This window comes from Falco peregrinus, chromosome 10 (assembly GCF_023634155.1).
Source record: "Falco peregrinus isolate bFalPer1 chromosome 10, bFalPer1.pri, whole genome shotgun sequence".
Classification (NCBI taxonomy): domain Eukaryota; kingdom Metazoa; phylum Chordata; class Aves; order Falconiformes; family Falconidae; genus Falco; species Falco peregrinus.
Window position 1 is genome coordinate 22,043,376 of NC_073730.1, and position 24,709 is coordinate 22,068,084.

At 39.7% G+C, this 24,709-nt stretch overlaps 2 protein-coding genes across 4 annotated transcripts in view; one reads left to right on the plus strand and one right to left on the minus strand.

The window, feature by feature from the left end:
• The window catches only part of ZZZ3 (zinc finger ZZ-type containing 3), a 64,116-nt gene extending 58,894 nt beyond the window's left edge, over window positions 1-5,222 (plus strand). For all 3 annotated transcript variants that reach the window (XM_055815404.1, XM_055815402.1, XM_055815403.1), the window contains exons 11-13: window positions 668-802; window positions 3,415-3,515; window positions 3,886-5,222. In XM_055815404.1, the coding sequence (XP_055671379.1) occupies window positions 668-802; window positions 3,415-3,515; window positions 3,886-4,030 (381 nt within the window). In that variant the 3' untranslated portion in view covers window positions 4,031-5,222. The remainder of the gene's footprint in view (window positions 1-667; window positions 803-3,414; window positions 3,516-3,885) is intronic.
• Window positions 5,223-6,115: 893 nt separating this feature from the next.
• AK5 (adenylate kinase 5) overlaps window positions 6,116-24,709 on the minus strand; it is a 99,950-nt gene continuing 81,356 nt past the window's right edge. The window contains exons 11-14 of the mRNA XM_055815406.1: window positions 23,082-23,245; window positions 21,928-22,044; window positions 17,778-17,966; window positions 6,116-8,534 (exon numbers count right to left, since the gene is read on the minus strand). Of these exons, the coding sequence (XP_055671381.1) occupies window positions 8,424-8,534; window positions 17,778-17,966; window positions 21,928-22,044; window positions 23,082-23,245 (581 nt within the window). The 3' untranslated portion in view covers window positions 6,116-8,423. The remainder of the gene's footprint in view (window positions 8,535-17,777; window positions 17,967-21,927; window positions 22,045-23,081; window positions 23,246-24,709) is intronic.

Sequence of the window (24,709 nt, forward strand, 5' to 3'; positions counted from 1 at the left end):
GAGCAAACAAACTGTAAAATGTTTTTGGGTATTATTTGTTCTCATTATTTTCAGAGCTTTGAAAGTACTTAATTACAAACCCTGTTCTGATCTTTAGAATAGTAATATTCTATACCATTCCACAGAATAGTAGAGAGAAAGATCAATTAACTTGATAAAACTGACCTGAAATGTCAGTTCGCAAGTATAATATCTGTTGCTAAGTATTTCAAACTAAAATAAACTTTGTCTTGAACAAAAGCTAAGTCTTCTACTGCAGCTGCCAATGTATGGACAGGTGGATTGTCTGCAAATTGCAGTTAGGTATCTAAAAGGAGAGAAAAACCTTAGGAATTTAGGTTACTTGACACTTCTCTCTCCTTTATACTACAACTGAGCTCTTCACCAGAAGACACTTGTTTGTAGGATAATGTGCGTTTTGTTTTAATACAAATAATAAAGTAGAAATAATATCGAATAAAATGTAAGTTAGCTGTATGTGCTGTTTTGTGCGGGTTTTAGAAGTAATTTCCCAGTATGTTTCTTAGTTAGAATATATTGCCAGCATTTTCTCAAAGATTATTAATCACAGAGAGTGATTTATGGAATATACGTCTTGCTAGTTATTATATTACTAAAGAATATTTTTTGGTTTTGTTTGTTCGTTGTTCTTTTAAAACCATAACAGGATGAAGAGAGTATTCCAATAACATATCGAGAGTTACCTGAATACAAAGAACTGTTAGAGTTTAAAAAATTGAAGAAACAGAAACTCCAGCAGATGCATGCAGAAAGTGGGTTTGTGCAGCATGTGGGATTCAAGGTGAGTTTAAGAGATGTTCTTCTGTTACTCAGTGGATTGTAGAAGTTTTCAAATAGAACATGGTTTGGATTTCCTAAAAAGGCTTTGTTTAATATACCAAGTTTGGTTCCGTAGTTCTTGGTCACTGGGCCTACTTTCCCTCATCTTTAATAAAAACAACCCAAGTAATTCAGTCTTTCCAATAGCTCAGGTTTCACTGAATACTGATACTGTATGAAAATTCATATGCATACTGTCTTTTCCTCATTCATATCATATATGAATATGAAATAAAATAAAGCTCTAGAGCCTTGTTAAATCATTATAGAATTCCATTTGACACCACACCGTGCATTGACAATGATTCATTGATGATAATTCTCTGATTATGAGTTTGCAGTAATTTTTCCTCCACCTGAGGCCAAAGAAGGGACAAAGTTGTTGAATAAGAACAGTAATAGGTGGATGATCTTTTTGTTTTGTAGCACCTTTGCAATCCTATCAAGTAATAACTCACAGAAGTTGAAGCAAGGACACCAAACAATGGTTACATGAAATTACAAAAATGAATGTCAAGTTAATGTGTTGTTCCAGTATCAACCATTAATAGGTGACCAGAAAGAAAGGGCATTCTCTAAATTATATTTTATGGTTTGCAAGGGATTTTCTGTGTGACCAGTTGCTACCTTAGAACAGTTTCTTCAGTTTGTTTACTGTTATGCAGCTAGATTTATTTTGTAATACCCATTTATATAAGAATGCAAAGATACTCAGTTTATAGTTCAGTTCAAAATGACTAGAAAATTAAGACAGCCTCATCAGTTGACACTGACAGACTTAATCATGTTGTTAGACCACCAAGGTGCTTTCTATTTTTGCTATTTTTTTTCAAAGTTAGTGTGGTGTGTTTGTTTTTCTGGTTTTATCTTTTGTTTTTTAACTTAGCGTTTTCTTCCCCGAAAAATCAAAGCTGATCAGGCAGACCAGACTTCTAGGTAACAAACTAGTTGCTTTTTCTACATAATATTACTCTGAAAAGTAAAATGGCATTCTGCAGTGTCAAGCATTTGAAGTTTGAAAGTTTCTTTGCAATCTGAATTTCGTTTTATTATACATTATAGTAAACTAGGAAATGACATGATTAGATGCTGTTTTCCCTCAGGAGTGCTGCTGCCTTGTTCAGTGCATGGGCTGGACAGAGCTCACCCAGTAACACTTGGTTCTGCATGGCCTTCAGCCTCATTTACTACACATTATTCAAACTCTGAATATTGAATTATTGAATCTCTTGTGGGCTTTTATGGCTTTCATTGCTGTAATATCAGAGCACTTTGCAAACATTTTTTTTTCCCCTTAGGAAATCAAGGGCATGGTATTTCTGTTTCACAGGGGAGAGGGAAGCTGGAGCACGGAAATTAAGGTCAAGGGTTTCCACTGTCTTGGTTCTCAAAGTGAGATAACTAGAACCAATTATTATTATTTTTTTTAAGGATTTAGCATTATTCTGAATTTGGTATTTTCAGAGAACAGCTGAGAGTATGCTTAGTCCCTCCTCATTATCAGCCCTCAAATTCTGAAAGCCATCTGTGGAAGGAAGGGATTCAGCCGTGCCAAATCTGTTTGTAAGGTGTTAGTAACCTTGAGTGGGTTAGTTGTGGCCAGGAACAAGCTGCTGTGCAAGTGGCTTTCACAGATGCTGTGAGAGAATGTCAGGTTCTGAAGGAGGAGGAGCTATGGGAGCACAGGCTTGTTTCCCACATTTCTTCTTCCTTGTCAATCCTGTCTCTGCAGCACACTTCATAGTTTAGATTTTTGAAAAGTTCTCCTTGCCTCCAAGTCCCATTTTCCAGGTTTTTTTTTTATCAAATATTTCTGCGTTTCTGCCTCTGTTCTCTACCATCATGAATTTTTCATCCAGTCTTGATGTTTCGTCGTAGTTTCCTCCTCTTCATGCCAGACTCTTCTTGCACTTAGCTGCTGTTGAGTTGTCCCTGATTCTCCTTAGGGGATTCTTGCTCAGCTTTAGTTTTAGACTTCTGTTTACTTCCCTGAACATGTTGTCCTACTTCCTTCCCAGCCACCTAGCTTTTAGTTCCAGCCCACCTGTAATGTGTTACTGTATTTCCCGAGTGTGAAAGTACATCAGTCTGACCTCTCCTGTCCTGATCTGCAGCCTCCTGACAAGCTCTGCTGGTCTGGTCTTACTGCTTGCTTCTGGCATGGAAAGTGGGTCTATATTTAGCCATTTTATATGGTTGGACTTAAACTATAGAAACATCACATTGATGTGTTGTGTCACAGCAGTTCTTACAGCCGTGTGAGGGTAAGCAGTGACTGCAGGCAGGACCAGGTCTGCTTTGGTTGAGCAGGAGGGTAGTGACAACATGGAGCATTCGGGGAGCGGGAAGCAAAGACTGGTCAATCCTCAGGGCTCTGGAGGGCCTCCCCTAGAGTGTGGAGACTTTTTTTATCCGTGAATACATTCTGGTCTGTGGTGAGAAGGGTTGAACCGTGTGGGCTAGCAGTAATCGACCTGCGTACATGCCTTTCTGTGTGGTATATTGGTGTATACTCTTAGTAACGTAAGTGGTTGCAGCTGCTGTTTTTTCAGTGCTCTTCCATCTGCCTCACAGTGTGATAACTGCGGAATTGAACCTATCCAGGGTGTTCGGTGGCACTGCCAAGACTGCCCTCAAGAAATGTCCTTGGATTTCTGTGATTCTTGTTCTGACTGGTGAGCAGCATATGCTTCTACTTGTTATTTGTAATTAGCTTGAATGTCTCTATGTGGATTAATTGCTGTCTATGTTGGAATTCTTTGCTGCAGCATAGGACGCGTATCCTGTATTGGGTAAAGTGGAAGATACTTTAGCATGTATTTGTGGGACATATATTTTGTAAGCATGTTCTGGATGTATACATTTTTTTTTTCTTAAAAGTGGACAGATAGGTTTGCCACTGTTAAATAGTGGGGGAAATTACACTTTATGAAGTAATTGGTATCAAATTTGGTGTGAATTTGTTAATGTGATCGCTGTTTCTGGAAGTTAAAGATATGAAAAATATTTAACTTTTAAACTGTTATCTTTTTCTTTCCCTTGCAGTCTGCATGAAACAGAGATTCATAAGGAAGATCATCAGTTAGAACCTATTTACAGAGCAGAGACATTTTTAGACAGAGACTACTGCATGTCCCAGGGCACCAGTTACAATTACCTTGACCCAAACTACTTTCCAGCAAATAGATGACATGGGAAGCAGATCTACCATCTTGGGCCTACTATCCTCTTTGAAAAATAACAATGGCACCATTGTTAATTCTGTGCACATTTTGGAAAGACTCTGCTTTCCCTGAAATGTCGCTCACAGCATGACAGCTTCCTGGGTGTACTTGTCAAACTACAGCTTTGAGCTGTCATGGTTCTAGATCACTGAACAGCAGCTGAACATTCCTAGTGTGCAGAAGGTTTCACTGGGAGACTTTTTTTCACCACGTTAGTCATTTTTAGGTGGTGAATCTAAACACAAAAGAAAAACATATAAAAGGGTGAGCCAGAAATGAGAGCACACATTAAAGATAGAGTAAATTCCAAAGGCTTTGAAGAACTTGGTTATAATGAGATCCAGAGGAGATGAAGTATTTATATAAAAACAGTTTAGTAGCTTGCAGTTTTGTTGTGAAATAGTTTTCAGCACAGTAACTGACTTCCTTAGGCAAGGTTTTAACCAATGACAGTGTTTGCTTCTAGGATGTACTCTAAAAAATACTCACTGTCTCAGCGGTGGTTGGTTACAGGCCTTTATTAAATCGGAGCTGCTTAATCACATTGACTTTCAATTTAATTTTTTTTTTTTTTTTTTTTTGTAAACCACGATGAACTCTATTTACCAACAGTGAAGCACTACAGGGGGCAACTGTGGCATTGCTTCCTTAACCAGCTCATGGTGTGTGAATGTTATAAAATTGTCACTCAGATATATTTTTTAAATGTAATGTTATATAAGATGATCATGTGATGTGTACAAAATATGGTGAAAAGTGCCAGTGGTAGTAACTGTGTAAACTCTCTAATACTCAACATTAACTCCTTTAAAATAAAATACACAGCCTTCTGCCTCTGTATTTGGAGTTGTTAGTGCAACTCATCAAAGAAAACTGCCTAATATAAATCATATATATGGTAATAATTTTTCCTCTTTTGTAGTCTGCACAAGATCCATGAAAGATTGTATTTTTATTACTATTTAAACAGTGATTAAATTTAGCCTGAGCAGTGAGCAAGGGTTCACATGCATTCTTTTATACTGCTGGATTTTGTTGTGCATCATTTAAAACATTTTGTATGTTTCTTCTTATCTGTGTATACAGTATGTTCTTAAATAATGTTCAATTGTCAGGAGAACTGTGAGAAATAAACTATGTGGATACAGTCTGTTTATATATAGAATGCTTGCTGTGACTTCCTTTCTGTGTAGTTCTGACTTTTTAATCAAGACGGAAAACATTAAAAGGACATTTTAATACGTCATACAAATATGCACTATGCAGACCTGCAGGATGCCCAGCGCCTTCCTCTGCTGTTCATTTCAGTGGGAACTGATGGTGCTCTGCGCCTACTAAAACATGCTTTGCTTTTTGCAGGATTAGCATTTTAGTTTTCTCATATCTTACTTGCAGACTGTTCTTTTCCAGATCGCATAAAATTCAGATTTTAGTACCCTTGGTACACTGTATACCATTGTCTGAGAAGCTCTGTAATTATTGTGACATATTTTAGTTAATATATTTTCTATTGAAATATGTGTAGCTTGTGATTCAGAAACACTTGATATTTCATAACTGTAATAGACTTCCAGTTGCTTTGAAACTTGAATACTCAGAGTAATTAGCTAGAAGAGTAACTAATCTGTCTTTAAAAGATGGCAATAAGAAAGATCCTTGGCTGGCTGCACCTAATAACTTTAATTATAAACTGCTGAGTATTAAGTTCTGCAATAACTTTAGGTGTAGTTATTTTTTGCTTCAGAAAACAAAAAAATTTAAGCATTTAATCTATTTAGAAGGTAATACAGTGCAGTTACTAAAACACTGAGCAAGTATCATATGTAAACATATCTCGCATATCTAGTACACTTAGATAATTTAATAAACTTTAAAAAAATACAACACAAATTCACATGTTGTATTTTAGTTCTTAATTGGAAAAGATACTGCTCTGAGAGGCTCTCTAATACCATTAAAAAACAAAAAGAGCTTTCCACATTTTTTTCCACATTATTCCTGCTGTTTATAGGAAGCTAGAGTTGTTGAAGGTGTATTATCAGGGGAGAGAATCTGCAGTAATACTTGTTTTCTGTGGATAGCCTGAAAAATAGTGGAAGAAAATAATGGAAGTACATTAGTGAAAATATCTAGTCACCAATTTAGCATAGCTTGGGAAGAACGAAAAGCCACGGTGTAATTTGAGTAAGTTTGGAAGCAGAAGGAGAATTTCAAGTCTGAATCGCCTGAGAAAGAAGTGTCTTGGATAAGTCCTCTTTTTTATTGAATATGTATAAATATTTATATTTCCATATGCATGCATATACAGTTATTTCTCCTGCATACATTATGAACATACGCAAATAGATACTTAATGCACATACACCCAGTCAAGCATGGGATTTTTTTTGTTTTTTTCCACAAAAAAGACCAGAAAAAGCAGGAAGAAAAATTAAACTGAAACTATATGTTAAATAATTTTCGTAATTTGAATTAAAAAAAAAAAAGGCAGCTGATTGTTGTCTTTTTCCCCATTGTGCACAAGTATGATACTCCACACTTTTAAACTTACATTGTAATTAGAAGTAATAATAAATACTCCAGAAAACCTACCCAGATGAATTTGCAGCTTCATGGTAGCTCCAGAGTATTTTATGGTTTTTTTGGAAAAAATACTACACCAGCCAGCTGCTAGTGCTTCCAGGCTCGGTTTAGAAAAACCTGCCTTCGCATGCTGGTGCATTCTGCAAGTCTCTTCCTTAAAGCTGTTGTACTGCAGGCGTTACTGGTCACTTAACAGCACGGGTCTGGAGCTGGAGAAGCACCTCCTAGAGCATCAGAGGTAAAATGTAGGCTATAAAAGGACCCAGGAAAGAAGGAACATCCAGGATATGAAGGATAAGAATGTATCTTAAAACAGTCCCTTAAAAATAATTGAATTAGCATTTACAGGGCAAATGCTGAGGAAGAAAAAGAAAACAGAAGAATCTGCCCTGAATGGAAAAAGGACATACTCTGTAAGCATGCTGATCTGAGCTATATTTTCAAGTCATGTACTGTGCTTTGAAAAGGATTAAACCCACATATACTGTAACAGAAATCATTACTCCTCATTTTTTTATGTTTTATTTGTACTATGTCTTCATTACAAGAAAGGTAACTTCAAAAATACAAATCTGCTGCATACAGTACAACTTTGACAGCACGAGCAATCATGCAGCCCACTTCAACTGGGAATTCATCCAGTAGTTCCAGTAAGAGGATGCAGTTACTTCACAGGAATGTCAAACACACTTTTATTTAGCTATCAGTATACCAAAGACACTCCACGACATTTTGGTTAACCTAACAGAAATACGGTACGACTTTTACAGACTTTTTTTGCAGATTATTATGGAAAAATGGCTTGCTAAAGATGCAAGCAATATGGAGCAATCCCTGACAGTATCCTTTTTTGTTTTGGTTTGGTGACAACCGGCCCCTTCCCCCAAAATAGTTTTGGCCATGTCAGTACAACACAACAGATGATCTGAATTTTGCTTTTGAAATACTCCCAAAGTATGATTTAAAGACATCTCCATACCTTCTGGCTTATAGTCATCTTTATATGTACACTTTAATAATACAATAAACCTGCTGTTAATACGAATAATTATGGGATTGCACACTTAGCTCACAAAACTGAGAAGTTGTCATAATAGCCTACAATTCCCAGCAGAAGACAAGGCTATCTCAGAAGTGGTGTCTGTTCCACAATAACGGCTTGACAGCCTTCCACAATATTCAATTGTATCTTCACCTTGAATTAATTTCTCTGCTTCTTGTTGTAATAGTGTTCTGGGGATGTGTGGAAAGTTTATTTTAACTTCTAGCTTGACTAATTTCAGCTGTCTCACAGCTGCATGTAATGGAGAACAGATTTTAGTCACTGAAGCCCAAGAACAAGCTAAATGGCACCACAAAAATCAATACTGTTAATCCAAAGAAAATAACAACCAATGGGAAACTTGTACGCGGTGATCTTAAAGTTAAATATGCTAAATGGTGAATGATGTGGTGGAAGAGCTCGCTGCTGGCCAGGCACTGTGATTTCCAATCAAATGTATGAGACCATGAAATACAAACCGGAGCTGCTGTTCACCATGCTGCTTGTAACCCGTGAAGAGCAAACAACCAATATGTACAATTCTTAGTGTAGAGTTAGCATACAGACCACTTTCTATTGAGTGTATTATCAGAACAGAGAAAAAAGATTTCATCTAAAGTAACAACGTACCACATGCACAAATTCCAGATACCTCTCAAGAAAGCAGTATTGCTTTGAACAGCATTTTAATCGTGACTGTCAAGTGCCCGTGAGGTGAGGCTGTGTACATGCCGCTACGGCGTTTCTGCTGGAAAAGAAAATGCTGCTTCTTCCTTTTTCAGAAAAGAGTCAATTGTCTTGCAGACTTCCAGAAAAACATCCTCCTGTGTTCCTTCTGCATCCACCTGTGAAGCAGACAAAAACCATTGTTTTGACTAAGTTACAAACAATTATCTCAGCACCCAAACACTGGCACAAAAAAATAGTCCCATATAAAATAAAAGATGTTCCGTTTCATGTTATGAGCATTATAATGTAGAGAGGCAGCTTCCATAAACCAAATTATTCACCATTTCCACAGATTTATGTGAGAAGTTTCTGTAGGCTCTGTTGTCTGGAGCAAAGTACATTAATCAAATGAGGGAGCTTAAGTTCTTTCTCCTGAGTACTCATGTTTTAAAGTAAAATTACACCTTTGGTGTATACAGAACAGTTTTGAAAGGTTTTTAGAAACTATTTTTAACATTTAATACTCTCCAAAAGAAACCTAACAGAGTAACTTGGATATCATACCAGTAATGAGAAGAATTGCACTGACTTGTTTCTTGCCATCTAAACTGTCACAGTATGTAACGCTGTGACTGACCTAAAAGCTTTCACATGGCACCGACTTTGCAAGGTTGTGTGTTTCTGTGCATTTCTATTTGCAAGCTTGGTGAATTGGTTCTGGTGTTACGATGACCTTTGGCCAACGCATGTTTCATAGCGGCACTGGTTATGTTGTACGAGAACTCACTTTCATTGAAGAATTTTTTTTTTCTTTTAACATGTCAAAGATTCGGTTTTGGCCAGCAGTTGTCCAGGTTGTTCAGGTTATTTTTCACAATTGAACCTCAACAAAACCAAGACCAATTTGTGCTCCTAGAGAAATAGAGCACTGCATTTTAGCATAGAGGAATGATGTTGGTAGCCAGTAATGCTTCTGTGTGTTCCCTAGAAAACATAATGTAGCACCAGGATTTCCGAGCAGTGAGTTCCTTGTCCATCCCATGCAGTGAGTGTCATGCAGGTCATTACTTGAGGAAGGAGAGATGTCTTTTGTCTTCACGGTAGTGACAGAAGAAACTGTCACGCTGGCTGTGCACACCACACGGATTGCATCTGCTAATTATTCAGTTCCTCTCAAATGCCTGGTGAAAGCTTTGATTCTCAACTCAAGTAAGCTTCCCCTTGGCTTCTCCATGCTTACTCTTCATGCATGTGTGCCATGAAGCACGCACACATTTAAATGGACCCCTGATAACTTCGCTAAAGCCTTTTTTTCTGAATATGTGCTGCATTTTCATCTCCAAGTTGCTGTCTAGGATGCCAGACAAATTGTAATGTTTGAAGGGGACACTCCTGACCATCATACTTTCTGCCAGCTCTTTGTTCTGCAGGAGAATAAAAGGAGTTTCAAACTAAAACAAAATGTATTTTTGAAATAGGCTATGAAATTCTTCTCGGATACGCTGTTGGCTTGCAGCCCACTCCTGTACAGTCTGAGTGCACTTAATGTACGTTTAAGTCCCTCGGTACCAAGTCTCATGTGGGAGTCAGCAGCTGCTCCTTGCAGAGATCCAGCAAGGGACTGCACTCACGCTCTGCAGCTTCGTTTTGCTCTTGGTGGCATCTGCAGGTGCTGCAAAGTTTGGTCCCTTGTTGCATCCTGTCAGAAGTGCTGGCACATCCAGCCACAATACCTCCACACACGGCAGCTCCAGCACTGGAAACGCCCAGCCTGGCCAGCCTTTTACGGAGCCATGCCTGCCTGGGTCCAGTCTCCTTGGACTCACTGCAAGAGTGTCTCACGCTCCGAGCAGGACTACCCTCTCCCCTCCTGGCAAGCTCTCGGAAGCACAGTTCTCTTGCTCCCCTTGTTCTCTGTCATGTTGGTGTTCACCGACGTTGTTGCTTTATGTCATGCTGAAGTACGCGTGGGCTGGAGCAGTCTGTCAAGCAGCAGGCGGTGCCCGGGAAAGGGCAGCTCTCAAACAAGGGCTGCGTGTCTCTCAAGAGCCCTCTAAGCCACAGAAGCAAAGGGTTTAGGAGGGGGTTACTGAAGAGCAGCCAAGAGAAAAGGGGTACGGTGAACCATTCTGGACCAAACGCCTGCCTCCTTCAGTTACAAGGAAACTAGCAACTGCCACCTCGGCTGCTATAAAGCCACTTGTTTTGTCTGTCTCACCTGCCAAGACACCTCTTTTCACATAGCTATCCCACAGGAAATCTACTTCACACAGGGTGAAGACCACAGCCACTTCAAAGCTCTCTTATCTTCATGTGTATTTTTATTATCACTTTATTCCATCAATATATCTGCACTGGCTAACTGATCTAACTAATCAGCACAGCTGATTGCCACTGGCTTTTCAGTGACCTCTTCTAGAACTGGGACCAATACTCAGGTCTACATGGAGGCAGCTGTGATGAAGAAATAGGTTTGTAAGCGTGGAAACCGCCACCATTTATGACGGGCTGGAACACTGACTTCCCAACAGGCACAGTAAAATATGGATGAGTGCGACTAATGACAGCCCCAGTGCGTCCCATGCCTGCCTCCTAAATAACAAAGGTCCAATTCATAAAACTAACTTAAAGTTGTGGCACAAAACTAACTTAACGTGACAATAATTCACAGCTAGTACCACAGTAATTCAATGACACTTGCTGCAGCTCCGGGAGAGAAAACTGTGTACTTCTCTTTCTTAGATTCTAACCTCATAAATTAGGACTGTTTCCAAGGTTATTCAAGGCTACTGTCTTCTCGTAAAAGCAAGAACCAGATACAGTTTTCCATAGTGCTTCCAGTATTGAAACACCACTGTGGCTTTAGGTAACCTCAAATACTGAGAAGTTTAATGAACTTATATGAAAAATGACTGGAGTAATCATCTCCATAGTACAGTGTTGCTCCTTATGGCATTAATATCAGCCATTAAATTTTCTGTCATCAAATCTCTGTTTGTTGTAGGTTTTGGGATTTAGAAGCCTAAATGTACACTGCCACTGAGAAAACCCCAGCTGGCTGTAGAAAGGCTAGCTGAAGACCACCATTTCTGGAAAGATAGGCAGAGACTCTGGAATAAACTTACTACTTAGAAGCCTCTTAGTGAAGGTCAGTCAAGTTCAGCTGCGTTGTCACTAACATTTTTATCTTTGTCATTAAAAAGAGTGTTAAAAACCTCTCTGAGACAGCGCAGTACCTGCTTCTCAGAGCAATGGATCAAGCTGTCTGGAAAACCAGGTGAAACATGCTGCCCTGATACCTGCTGGCATTTGGTATGAATTTGCCACTGTGTTTTATCTGTAATCCCCTGATAATGTTTCTGACGTATACATCTAGAGTGTCTCATCTAATAGGTCACAAGGCACCAAGGGGGATGACATGGAAATGCTTGTTCCTTTGTTCCTCGCCTACTTACCGACCAGGGTTAATGATTCTCTGACAACCTTTCAAAAGATGGAAATACATTTCATACCTGCTATCACTATTACCATTGATTATCCCTTCTCTAAAGGGAAAAGTACACATTTACCCTTCCCCGGAGACACTTCAAGCAGGGGATCAGCTTGAGAAGGCTTAGAAGTGGAAGACGGTGAGAGGCTGGATGGTCACTTGCTCTTTCATAATGGTTATGGGAAATGTTTGTGCTAAGAATCTCGTAACTACTGCTTGCCCAGCATGTCACTGCAACTGATTTTAGAAAGCAACAGTAGAACAGCATTGTGAAAAAAGAAGAAAGAAAAAGAGAAATGCATTTTGGTTGAACTTTGTAGGCTAAGCTTCCATAGCCTGTGATCTGAAACAGTGAAGGTTTTTGGACATCCTTGAAAATCCTCTGCTCGGGACCACTCACCTTCCTGGTTACACTCATGCCCCTTTTCCTCAGATGACTTTGAATAGGCAACTTGTATGTCAGACACCTACCAAGTGTCTTAAGTTAGCTAGGTAGGATCAGTTTTGTCTTGCTTGAATACCAGTGCATTGCTCTTCTCTATTAGTTATTACCCTCCCACATACTGTCACTTGAAAAAAGCTTTAAAGGATGAGTCAGATGCTAAAACCAATCAGGTTTTTGTCTTTCTTCTCAATTGACAGAGGGACATATATTCAGAGGTATTTACATTTAGCCACTTTAAAACACAAGCAGGTGCCGACTAAATTTTCAGATGCACTTTTCTGGCCAGCGACCTTGGAAATCACTGAGAAATAAATCTAAACACAACAGTATCTACCTGTTTACTACAGCTACCATAGTGTATTTTGTTTAATTTCATTAATCTGAAACATCTGATTCCCACAGAATCAGGCAGCTTGCAACTGTTGTTTTTGTGAGGAGTGCTTTCAGTCCTTGCATTTCCAGCACAAGGTCTTTGTTAAAAAAACCCCGCTTGCTGTCCTTGGGGGCAAGTGGGTGTTCTGTAACTGAATATGAAAGAAATTATGGAATATTAAACTATATTCCCCAAACATGATTTTTAAAAAAATTGGAAAATTTCTAATTTACTGTTACAACTACTTTACATTCCAGAACACAATTCAGCAACTTAATGCCTTAGCAGAAAAGTGAGCAGAGGACACTGTCATTCTTTGCCCTTCATTCTTCAGTCAGTTTATCTTCCCTTGTAAATAATTCCCCGTGAATTATATCACAGTTCTTAATCTCAGCTGGATGGCTGGAAGGATCACTATTATTTATTCCTGTCAGGTTCACAGATGTTTCATCTGCACCCAAAGTCTCCAGCCTTTGTGTATTCGTCACACTTCCACTGCTGAGCAGAAACACGGACAGGTAATCTTGGTCAAAGGGAAATTTCAAACAGAGTCCTGATCTTTTGGCAGCTTCATCAGGTCACTGTTCTTGTTCAGAGATCAGCAGAACGGAAAAATATTCCATTTCCAAACATCATATTAGTTATTTATGAATGCATCTATGCACAACAACTCTAGGTTTAGACAAGGCCATTGGTTAAAATGGGAATGTTCTTACAATCATATACCTTTGTCTCTTCTGTACAAGTAAAGCAATGAGAGAATTCCTAATGACTGCAGAGGAAGCTTGGCCAGACTTGAGTTTTTCTGTCTCTGCTGTGTTTATTAGGCTCCTTCCATCCATGCTGTAACACCCATGGCAATGCAGAGAATAAGAAAGCTAATTTGACAATGTATTCTCAAGGCACACCTTGACATGGAGCAAAGGATCAGTTTCTTCTCCACTGAGCGCTCATCCAACACCTAATTCCCACACCAGACTTTTCACTGGCCTTATGCCCAGGACTGGATTTTACATTTCCATATTTAATCTGCCTGGTTCAGGACTGGAAGCTTTTAGCTGGATAGGACAAGTTAAACACATACCGCCATCGCTATGTGCTGTTCCTAACCTGTGGAAAACTTCGCCCAGCCCTAAATACGCTTAAAATGGAGAAATCAAGTAATACCAATATGCCAACCCTATTTTCTTGTTAAACAAGTCTATTTAATAATTTTATTTTTCTTTTCTGTGGCAAAGCAGGGACTGGGTGCTACAGTTAAGCCCCACAAAACATGATCATTTACACACTATTTCACCTACAATTATTAGTGGTGCTTAGTCGCACATTGCAGTAAGCTGGTAGAAAAGGTTAATGCTGAATCTTCATGGCAGTTAGGTGGGATTTAGACTCTAATATTCCTCTTAAAACCTTAAGATACACTCCTCTGAATTCTTAAAAAAGTGCACGGCTGGAATCTCAAGGGGTATAAAGCTCATATGGGCCTTTCACTGAAGAGCTGCTTCTGTTGAAAAAACAAGCTCGGGAAGGAATAACTTTCCAGAAGGCGGCAACTGAAGATTCTTTTAGATCCTGCTTCTCTTCCTCTCTTAAATAGCTTCTCTTCAGATGCTTCGGCCGTCACTTATTCTGGGATCACAGACTGATCCGGATCTGCAAACACCACCTTCAGGTAAGACATCACTTCCCTGAAGCTATTGGATCCCACCAGCTTTGCCTGAGAAAGAGGGCACAAGCCTCTGGTCTGTATTTACATGAAGGTCCATGGATTATTTTAAAAAATCCATCAATGTAGATGAGATAATTTATTTTAAGGGGTCTTCGAATCAAATAAAAGCTTGTAAATTAACTTTGGTGGCTTTTCCTGAAATGGGTTAGGAAGCATATACACAGTTCTTTCCGTGAGCAGAATTACAGAGGCAGGAACATCTTAACAGAAGCATTAACATCTTCAGCCAGCACTGGTCAATGCTGGAGAGTAATAAAACCCACTTAGGAATGAACAGATCCCCAAAGCTGAAAACGTGTGCTGTTATAATTAAAACTAGGAAGAAAAATATTAAATATGTTAGACTGCCTGAAGTCGCAGCCTTCTGTGTATGCACATGATATTATAAATAACAAAACCCAAGGACTATTTTAGCCTAGCCTACACCAAAAAAAAAATGCAGTCAGAAGTAATACTGATAGTTTTTCTGCTTTCCACCTGAATTTCCTTTCTTCATTCAGAGAACATCAGAGTGGCTGTTAATGTCAGTGCTTAGCACTTTGTAAAATATATTGCCATAAATAAGAAACTAACCCTGTGTCCTGGGTATTGCAGATTTCCCCCTTTCTCTCAGCTTTTTTCAACACATGCAGCTTAAACATATTCACTGCTAAAATAGTTTTAAAACTGTAAACCTAAATGTCTATTTTCTCTTAATTTCCCACATAGCTAACATTTACACATTTTGCATTATCTACCCCTTTTTGTTTCAAAACAGCTGTTGACCAAATCTCAGCTGTTTCTTCTTTGTCTTTAGTTTTCAAATTGTTGAGCCAAATAATGTATAGGTTTATAAGATGTGTGCTTACGTGATAATACAGGTTGGAAAGAACCTCAGTGGGTCATCTAGTCCAACCTCCTGCTCAAAGCAGGGCCGGGCACTGGAAGGATGCCACTATGCCAGGCACTATGTTTGAGTTGTGTCATTGACTAAATCAGACTATGAATAAACCTTTTGAGTTCACTAATCCAGGAAAATTGTCTAGAAAAATTTCCTAATCAAGCATTACTTCCAGAAAAGAAATCACTTTGTTTCACAGTATTTAGTGTATTTCCAAAACTGAACGTTTTTTTCATTCCAGCACTGTCCACTGCAGAACTGAGGGAGTATTTGGGTCAGAATAGCTATTGAAGTCAACTGCCCTGTGCAAGGGAGTGCTCAGACCTACTTCTCCACTTCTACTGTATGTGCAAAGTAAACTTTAACATAGATTCCCACAAATGTCCAACAACACTTTTTAAAAAAAAAATCACTTCTCTCATCCATGAACAATAAAATGTTAACATGCTTCTTGTATGGAAACCACATTTTCTTCTGCTCTTTGCTGTACAGGCACCAGGGCTGCACGTTTGTACCTGAGGCTGGCTGGGGGTGACAAGGACAGCCTTGGAAGGATTAATTTTAAAAGTCTACCTCTGCTGACTTTTGGCAGTGTTCTCTAAATACTGATAAATAACTGAGCATGTACTTCTCTACCTCATGAGGGCTGAGTGGGGGAGAAGGCATCTCCCTACTTTAAATCCATAATGGAATCACACCTTTGATAGCAGATGTGCATTTTATCAGTTTAGTAAAAAGCAGATGAGGCACACGTTTCAATACAGAGTACCTGTGTTCAAGAAAAATAGAACATATTTTTCAACCTTAAAAGGTCATTTTACATGATAATGTTTATGAAGCTGATTTTACAGAGCTTTCATGCCCAGCAGTTCTGCCCAGAAGATGTAAGTACATTGAACACCTACATTCACCAGAAGCAAGTACAATGTACACACACTGTAACAAAACAGTGTAAGCACTGTTCAAGCAATACACAAATATTTTCTACCGTGCAATGTCAGTTGCCCCCAAAAGTAATGATAAAAGACTACAAAGCACGTATCCAGTTCTGACTCATAGACTAGGCAAGTCCATTAAGGAGCTAATGAGCTATAAGCTTTCCAGAAAAGACTGCATGTTTTGCCATTGCACAGGTTGCATAGGAGATGGAGCAGAAACTTGCAGCAGAAGTATTAAAGAAGGGCAAGAAGAGTCCAGGTCAAGTGAAATAAGGCAGACCATGAATACAAAATCTGTGTGAAAGCATTTAATGTAGTTTCATTCTCTTTAGGACTGTCACTTCCCTGATGCTTCAAAAACAGAAACACTGTGGTAGGCACGGGTCACTGGAAAAAGATCTTTGCCATACAGAGAGCTCAGTTTTCCTTTGCATCGCAGTATTGGTGTATTGTGTATTGTACTGAATTCACATCCTTGCCATGTTGTCAAGGTAGCTTGCCAAAGAAAATAGAAATAAAACCAGACAATTGTTCTTAAGCTTAAAAAAGAAAAGTAATTGGGGATTTTTTTCCTGCCACTTTAGAGTTAAGTTCTATGCACTTATTGTGGGGTTAGCAAAGGACACCAAACAGGACTCTCCTGTGGTGTATCATTTTTCTCAGGACTATGTCATTTACTCTGTTCTCAGGTCAGGATATGGGTGCATAAATTAGCTGCATGTTTCTCTTTTAGGAACTTTGCAGAGGGGAAATGTTTTGGGTATGTGATTTCCATGTTTGCTACAGACTCTAGAAAAAAGCTCCCATAATATTTCCAGAAACTATTATTGGATTCTTTCGATTTAGGACAAGAAGGACCAGTATGAGTAGATCTTTCTGTAGCTGAAGGGACAGTTGCCATGAAGGAGCAGAGAAAGATATAAAAAGAAATATAAACATCCCATGTAAATGAGTTTACAGATGGGCCAGCATGTACATCAGTTAATTGCACTGATGGAATTTGTCTGGCTTCTCTGTGAAGCATCTATCAGAGTATAATAAGAATGCTTTAAACATCACATCCTGAGCAGGTGTAAACTGAGGTATTTCACTGAAATTAAAGTAACTATGTCACTTATTCCAGCAGAAAGATCTTTCTTGTTTGCAAGTCTGTTTTATTTCAGGATATACACTGTCAATTTTTAAAATTTAACTAAAGGGCTTTGGATTAACATAATCTTTCATCCTAATTCTGAAAGCCCTTATAGAGAAATAAATCCTAATACTTAAAGAAAAGCTTTCCAGCATTAATGTTCAACAAGAGATTCTGTACAGATGAGGTAGTGATTCAGTGTATGTTCTCAGGCTCAGGATAAATCTGTGTTTTTATTCTTTCAAATTGCACTGTGGAACTCAGAAGCTTGTAAAAGTTGCAAACAAACCAGGGAAGCATAAGATGAGAACGAACTGGAAAGTGCAGAAACTAATACAGTTCATAAATGGTGGTGTGTCAGTATTTTCCAAATATTGCTCACATAATGGAAGTAACAAACAGTAATTTAATTAAAAAGGTCAAGCAATTTACCTTGCATAACTGTGTCTTCCTTTCATAGTATGCAATCATAGGTTTTGATGCTTGGTAATAGCTTTCGATTCCTTCCTTGATGGTTTCAGCACTATCAGACTGCTGACTGCTCTGATTTCTGATCAGAAGGCGACTGCTCATGGCTTCTGCAGAGCAGTCCAGGCAGAACACAAGTTTTGGTTCTCCAATCTAGAGACAGAATAAAACTGTAAGCATCCAAACCACTGGCCTGGTAAACTGGTTTTGTTTGGATAATTTTTAAAAAAAATGCTACCGCAAGAGTAATCAAGGAATTTATTACCAAATGACTTTTCATATTTGTCTATGCATAGATTATGCTTATTATCAAACACCTCTTATTGTAGCAGCACTTAGATATCCCCGTATTCAGGATCAAGGCTGTGCTTGATTGGGCTTTACACATACAGAGAGAAAGAGTTATGATCTGAAAAATTCTGGCTACCTGGACTGACAAGCATAAGTTTGTTCATTATTTGCAACTGTTTGATAAAAGTTTCACGCAAACAACACTGGCCTCATGGAATGCTTGACACAGTTGTTTTTCTGGCCTTTGCTTTGTTTGATCTGTGAAAAGTGTGTTTTCATTCAGGGAGTGGTAAACTATAGCTTAGAATTTCAAGAGGCAATAGAAAGAAATGTCCAAATTTAAGTGTGCCCACTTGAAACAGAAATGAGTAGCAACAGACAGGCTCAGGGACACCATCAAGTGCCTGTTATTTGACGTATTCACAGGAATACATCCTGTGAATTACTTTATGTTAGACACTATTTTATATCAATATTTGTAGTGTAACTCTACATCATTACTACCTGTGCCATAAAGGCATGATGTGATATATTTCTCTGCATTTTCCAATTGGTGAGTTATTTCCAAATTCTATGAGAATTCTATAAGCACCGTTTAATGCTTTTTGGCTAGTGCCAAACTAGTCGTAAGGGAGCATCTTTCCCTTCTATAAAGAAAATAAATATGGATTTATTTATTTTTTATTCCCAGGCCTTGGCAAGGTTCATAAATAAATGTCACTATCTACATTTCATTGTAGATATTGCAGTACTTTATGGGCAAAAAAGAACTGGCAAGAAAGAGCAGAATGTTCCTTATAATATTTTAGGAGAGAGCCAGAAGTTCTAAACACAAATCCCCATCATTCTTTCCCCTATATGCTGAAAAATACGCACGTCATTTAGCATAAATCTTGCAATATACTCTGTCATCCACACTCAGGCAGAGCTTTCTCTGACACAAGGTTTTGTCTGATCAACAACTGTTGGGCTGAGTCTAAAGGGATAAACTCTACTCTGTCAAGTAAAATAGAGGTGTTAGAGGATCAGAGAAAAGTAATGCGATAATTTTTCCATACAGTTATGTATTAAATCCTTCAATGACGCTCTCAGGCTTTTTCTCATTCCTTCCCTTTCTTGCAGGGATGTGTGGAGAACACCTTTTAGGGAAGAGTGAGAAGTCTTGAGAAAAGACGACTGTTCTTCACACTAGTGACCATTAGAAACTCATGCTTTTACCATGGCTGCAGCAAGGTCTAAATGACTGACATATAGAAATTGCCATTGCTACCTTTGTTGACAGCCATTGAAGGAAGAAATATTCTAAAGGTAAATATTTCATGTTAGGCCTTCTTCATTTGACTGAGGATGTCTGGGTTACGGTGACCTATCTACCACCTTAATGACTTTCTAAGAGACAGCTGAAGACAAGGGATTATGTCAGACAGCTCAATGACAGGCTTTTATGCATCCATTTTTTCCACACAGCTCAGAAAACATTAATGCTATTAGCAGCAGCAGTATTGGGTTTGGGGATTTAAAAAGCCAACAAGGCGGTTTTAACAGTGCAAGAGACTTAGATTGAGAAGTAAAAAAAAAAAGATGTGAGCTTAATCAATGATTGAAACAAAAGTCCTTTTTGTATAATTGGACTAGAATGGTGAGAAGTTACTTCCTCACAGCTCCACGTGAGGAATTCCATGGTCTGTTCTAAATTATAATAGAATAAATAAGCAACAATTCCATTCATCAGTTATGGCCATATCATCACCTTACAATGAGGATATGAAGGACTCTACTGACTAGTAGGATCAGATAATAGTATCCTGTTCGACAGGGTGGGTCTCATTTACTTTTGAAAAATCTATATGGTTCTCTTAAAAGTTTCAATGTTGCTATTCCCTGGAATTCAAAATGTTACAGATCTGTAATTCTTCCAAGTAATGTAATGCCCCTATCGGACATTACAGCATTTTTTACTTGTTTTCTTTTTTAAATTACTGTTTTCCTGACACAATTTAGCTTAAATAGTGCATGCTGTGGAGACATCTGCAAGAAGCCAAACAACTCTAATGTACTGGGTCTTTACTCCGTCTTAGCGAATATCTTCCACCTGGTGATGTGGAGCTTAAAAAGTTTTCTACTTATGTAGCAGAAAGACCAATGAGGGGACAGAGACATGCTTCCCTAGAATTATGGCTAGATAAAAGTACAGTTATATTATAGAAAGGAATTGGGCAAAACTGGCTGAAGAATTAACTGTTTCTACATAGCTAATTCTATTTAGGGCTGTCAAGCTGTTAAGTATAAGCACTACTCCTGATGTCTTCTAAATAAAACAGCTTTTTGTTAACAATTATAATGCTTTTTACACATTATGTAGATATGTAGCATTATTCATTTGCACTTTGCTGCCATTAATTAATAAAGCCTGATGTCCATCTCTTTTCATTCAGTTATAATGCAGGAATAATTTCTCATCACCCTTTAGAAAGAATTGCAAAGCATTATCTCAGTAATGTCTCGTTTTAAAAAAATTCACTAACTTAACCAAGCAGCTTATAGCCTGCCAAGTTCACCCTGCGAAAACTTAAGTGGATACATGGTTACAACAGGGATGACTTAGCACATTCAAAATTACCACTTGGGGTCCTTGTATTTTTACTCTAAAAGTCAAAAGCAGCTCAGGACTACAGGATCTTTTGCTGCTACTGTGCCTACGGAAACTGAAAGGGACTCTGCTTTTGCATTGGATGCATCAAGACTTGTTTTCCTGGCAATGCCTCAGCCCACGACACTGGAATCTCTAAGGCTTACTTTATAGTATATACCAGCGTTCACAGGACATGACATGCACGCCTGCCAGAAAAGCAGCACTGCTGAAATAGTTCCTCCTTCTACACAAAATGAAAGAATTCTCCAATGTCTTTCTAATAGTCTGTGGTGGCATTTTAGTAGAGGAACTAAGAGATCAACTTCCATGTATGGCTTCAATAGCAAATCCTATTGCCCATTATTGTGTTCATCTTCTGATGCCTAAATCTTGCTAGGCTTTTGTCGTAATCAAATAAAGCAACTAAAGGTTCAGGGAGAAAAGAGATGATTCATTAAAGTTCTGTTACCTTTCAAACTTCTACAGGACATCTGTGGAGTGTAATATGATAGAATATATACTTAACTATTTCTCCTAGTTCCCTGCTGCTTTTCTCCTAAACACAGGCAAATTCATTCATAGGGCTTATATAGAGTGTTTTCTGCAGGCTGAGAAATGTACAGCCGAGACTTCTCGCAGGTCTTAGCACATACTGAGGGAATTGATAACTCTCTGAACTGCCACACAGTCACTTGCAAAACTCTTTTTATGGCTATGCCACCTGTTACTCATCACAAAAATTAGATCTGTGTTTTGCTGTTTCAAAGTGGCAGCAAGTTTTAGCAGAGCTGGCTCGATGGTAAAGAGATCGCTGTGAAGATACATGCTTTTTATGAACCTACATCAAGCAGTGCTTGATGAGATTTTAATGAGAAATACAGCAGCCATCCACCAGAATGAGAAAACTAATAGTGCTTTCCACTAAATGTGAATTGTTCCTGATTTATATAAAATTTGGGTAAAATCAGCCTTTACTTATCCTGGTATTACAGAGTCTGTGTAGGTGAGGGCAAAAGCTGGACTTGCTATATTAACGGGGTGCCAAAGTTTCAGTGATGAGCTGCACAGTGCTGTTGGTTTGGCTCTTTACACGTTCCTGCTGCAATCAGCTAAAGATGGGGACCCATGCAGCATCAGAAGTACAGTTGTATCTTAATGGTAGTTATAACAGCATTACGATTATATAGTCACCTTGCTCTCAAACTCTTCTGCTTCTTTCAGGTCCCGGGGATACCCATCAATCAGGAATCCTTTTGTGTCCCCTAACTTGGAAACCATGGCTTCCTTCAGTAACTCTAGGACAATACCCTGAATTGGAAAGAAAGGGACTTGGTTAATTAATAAGAAAGATTGATACCTTTGTTTGTTACGCTGACTTTAGTCCTATGCCCTTGAGAACTGTGTTGTTCTGCTAAAAGCAGGTCCTGTGAATGCAGGTGTTTTTCTTGTCCTGCAGGTAGCAGGGCACTCTTTCTCCTCTCAGGACCAGCTATGCTACACAAATCCAGTGTTGCAACCCATCCAAGGGTTCCCAAAGTGCCTTCTGGATACCTGGGAATATTTTGTGGTGTCCAAATTAATGTTAATACTTGTGAAACTTTGGAGTACTGCGGCAGCATTTTGCAATCTGATTGGAATTTGATTGCATTTTGCTATGTCACTGATGTAATTATAGTACATGGAAAGTGGTAAGAGACTCCATCTGACCAAACACACTGAAGAGCAAAGCAATCAAAATCAAGCCTCAGCACACCTTTCAGGTTCCCCTGAGCAGCACTTCCCGGTATGTTTCATTAACAAAACACATCCTATGATCTAGCTACACTCGCCGAAGACCCACCAAGAGTTGGGGCTGTGGACCTGCCGTGTACAAGTCAAGTCCAGCTGAGAACAATGCTCTGTCTTCATAGTCTCCAGTAAACTGCAGGCCAGCTGCTCTGGGATGTCAGCCAGCTCTGCAGGGAACTGCCACAGGTATTGTAAATTAGAATAGCTGCCAGGAAGACCAGCTCTGAATCTGAAATGTGAAGCTATAAAATGGACATACAGCTTCTGTTTCATGTACTTGTTCTTAAATTTTGCAATGCATAGCACAGCATCTGTCTCACTGTATTTCATGACTAATTCGTTGCCTCTGTGAGTCTGAAATTAAAGAAATATTGGCATAAAAAGGGGAAAGAAGTGTCACAGATCTGGCAATGAGGAAACTTCTCCCTCAAGTTGCAGACTGATTTTACTTAAATGGAAATCATCAGCTCTAGTCTCTTTATTTCCACCCTTTTAGACAATCTACCTCCCACTGCCTTTGTTTAACCATTAGGGCCCCAAACAAAACTGTCACTTACACCAGGCACAGGTTCACCACATTCCATGATGTCTTTGATCAATTTACTTCTCTCTGAAAATGACAATGACTCATTTTGGAGAAGGTCACCAGTGGACAGGTGAGTAAATCCGTATTTCTTGGCTAACTGCTCGCATTGGCTACCTTTGCCAGAGCCAGGCCCACCTTTGTGAGGGAAAAATATCTAGAATTAGAAAATAATAAATATCTGCCTTTTGTCAAATGGGAGAAAATAGATAAGAGAGCCTATTTTGCTATTTTTTTTTCCGCAAAGTCACCCTGTGCAGTAGAATAAGTCACATAATTCCCTTCTGATACACTACACTGCTGACTCAAAAATGCATACCAAAGTCAGAGGAGCCACAACAGTGTGAAATCTCTTGCAGAAGAGAAACTGTTCCCCAAGCACCATTGCGGTGCAAAGGAAAAACATGAAACAGCCAGCCAGCGAGGAGTGGTATTCGACTCAGTATACGTTCAGCTTAATAGCTGCAACAAATATTAGCAAACTGCGTCCTTGCGAGGGAAGTGTTTTGCCCCCATTTATGGAACGGAAAGGTATAGGTGAAGAGATAGTGAGACCTGCCTCTGTTATGTGGGATGCACATAGGTGTACAGTCACTAAGTCCCTTTGCACTGTGGTAAACGCTAACAGCAAAATTTAAAATTTCACTGTGCTTGCACCCTTTCCCTTCGAGCTGGATAGCTGCCCTGTGCTAGCGTGTCTGCCGCTGCCCCAGAGCCCGCCGCCAGCTCGGCCACGCCGCTCCCTGCGGCTGCAGTGCCGGCTGGTGCTTTGTGCCGCAGGGAAGTGTAAGAGCAAAGCGCTCGGCTGCAGCGGGCACGCAGACACCTTATCACCAGCCACTCTCCACCACCCACAGCTGCACGCAGCTGGAAAGCCACCTCCGAACCTGGCCCAGGCCCAACCGTCAGCGGGCAGGGCGCTCAGGTGAAGCTGCTCATGTGATTATTCCACTCACTGAAGGGAAAGCACCTGCAGCCGGGCCAGGCCTCTGGGGCCTGTGGAGAGGTGGAGAGAGTGGAGAGGGAAGGGCTGAACACTGCAGCTGTCCTCCCAACAGAAATGGTGTCTCAAGCCTCCTTCAACAGGAGAGCTGCCGCCACCACCACCACCTAGAGTCCCCAAACTCTGTTTCTCTGGGATGCCTCTCTGCAAGTGCCCTTTTCCCAGGGCTGCCTCAGAGGCTCTGGACACCTCCTTGCTCTGCAGGTGCTGGTGTTGCCCTGTCCTGCGTCCCCAGTGGAGGTGGTTGCTTTTCCTTCCTCACCTTGACGGCTGACCCTGTGAAATGCCAAATGCCCTTTCAGCTGCTTACTGAGCAGCAAGCCACCACCATGACCTGGCTGGAGAGGTGGGCAGTCCATGGAAAATGATGGAAATTCCTTCTCGGGGATCCCGTAGCTGTGGCCTCCAGAGCTGAGGTGAGCGCCCTGTGAGGGGTGAACAGGGCAGGGCGGGCTGAGGGGCCATGTTGGTGTGGGGCTGGCGGGGGGCTGGGACAGCAGATTTCTGTTATGACAATATCAGGCTCTGGGGAGAAATTAAAGGTGTGTAGCAGCGTTTTTACAATCTCTGATAGATCTATTCAGAAAACCTACTGTAGC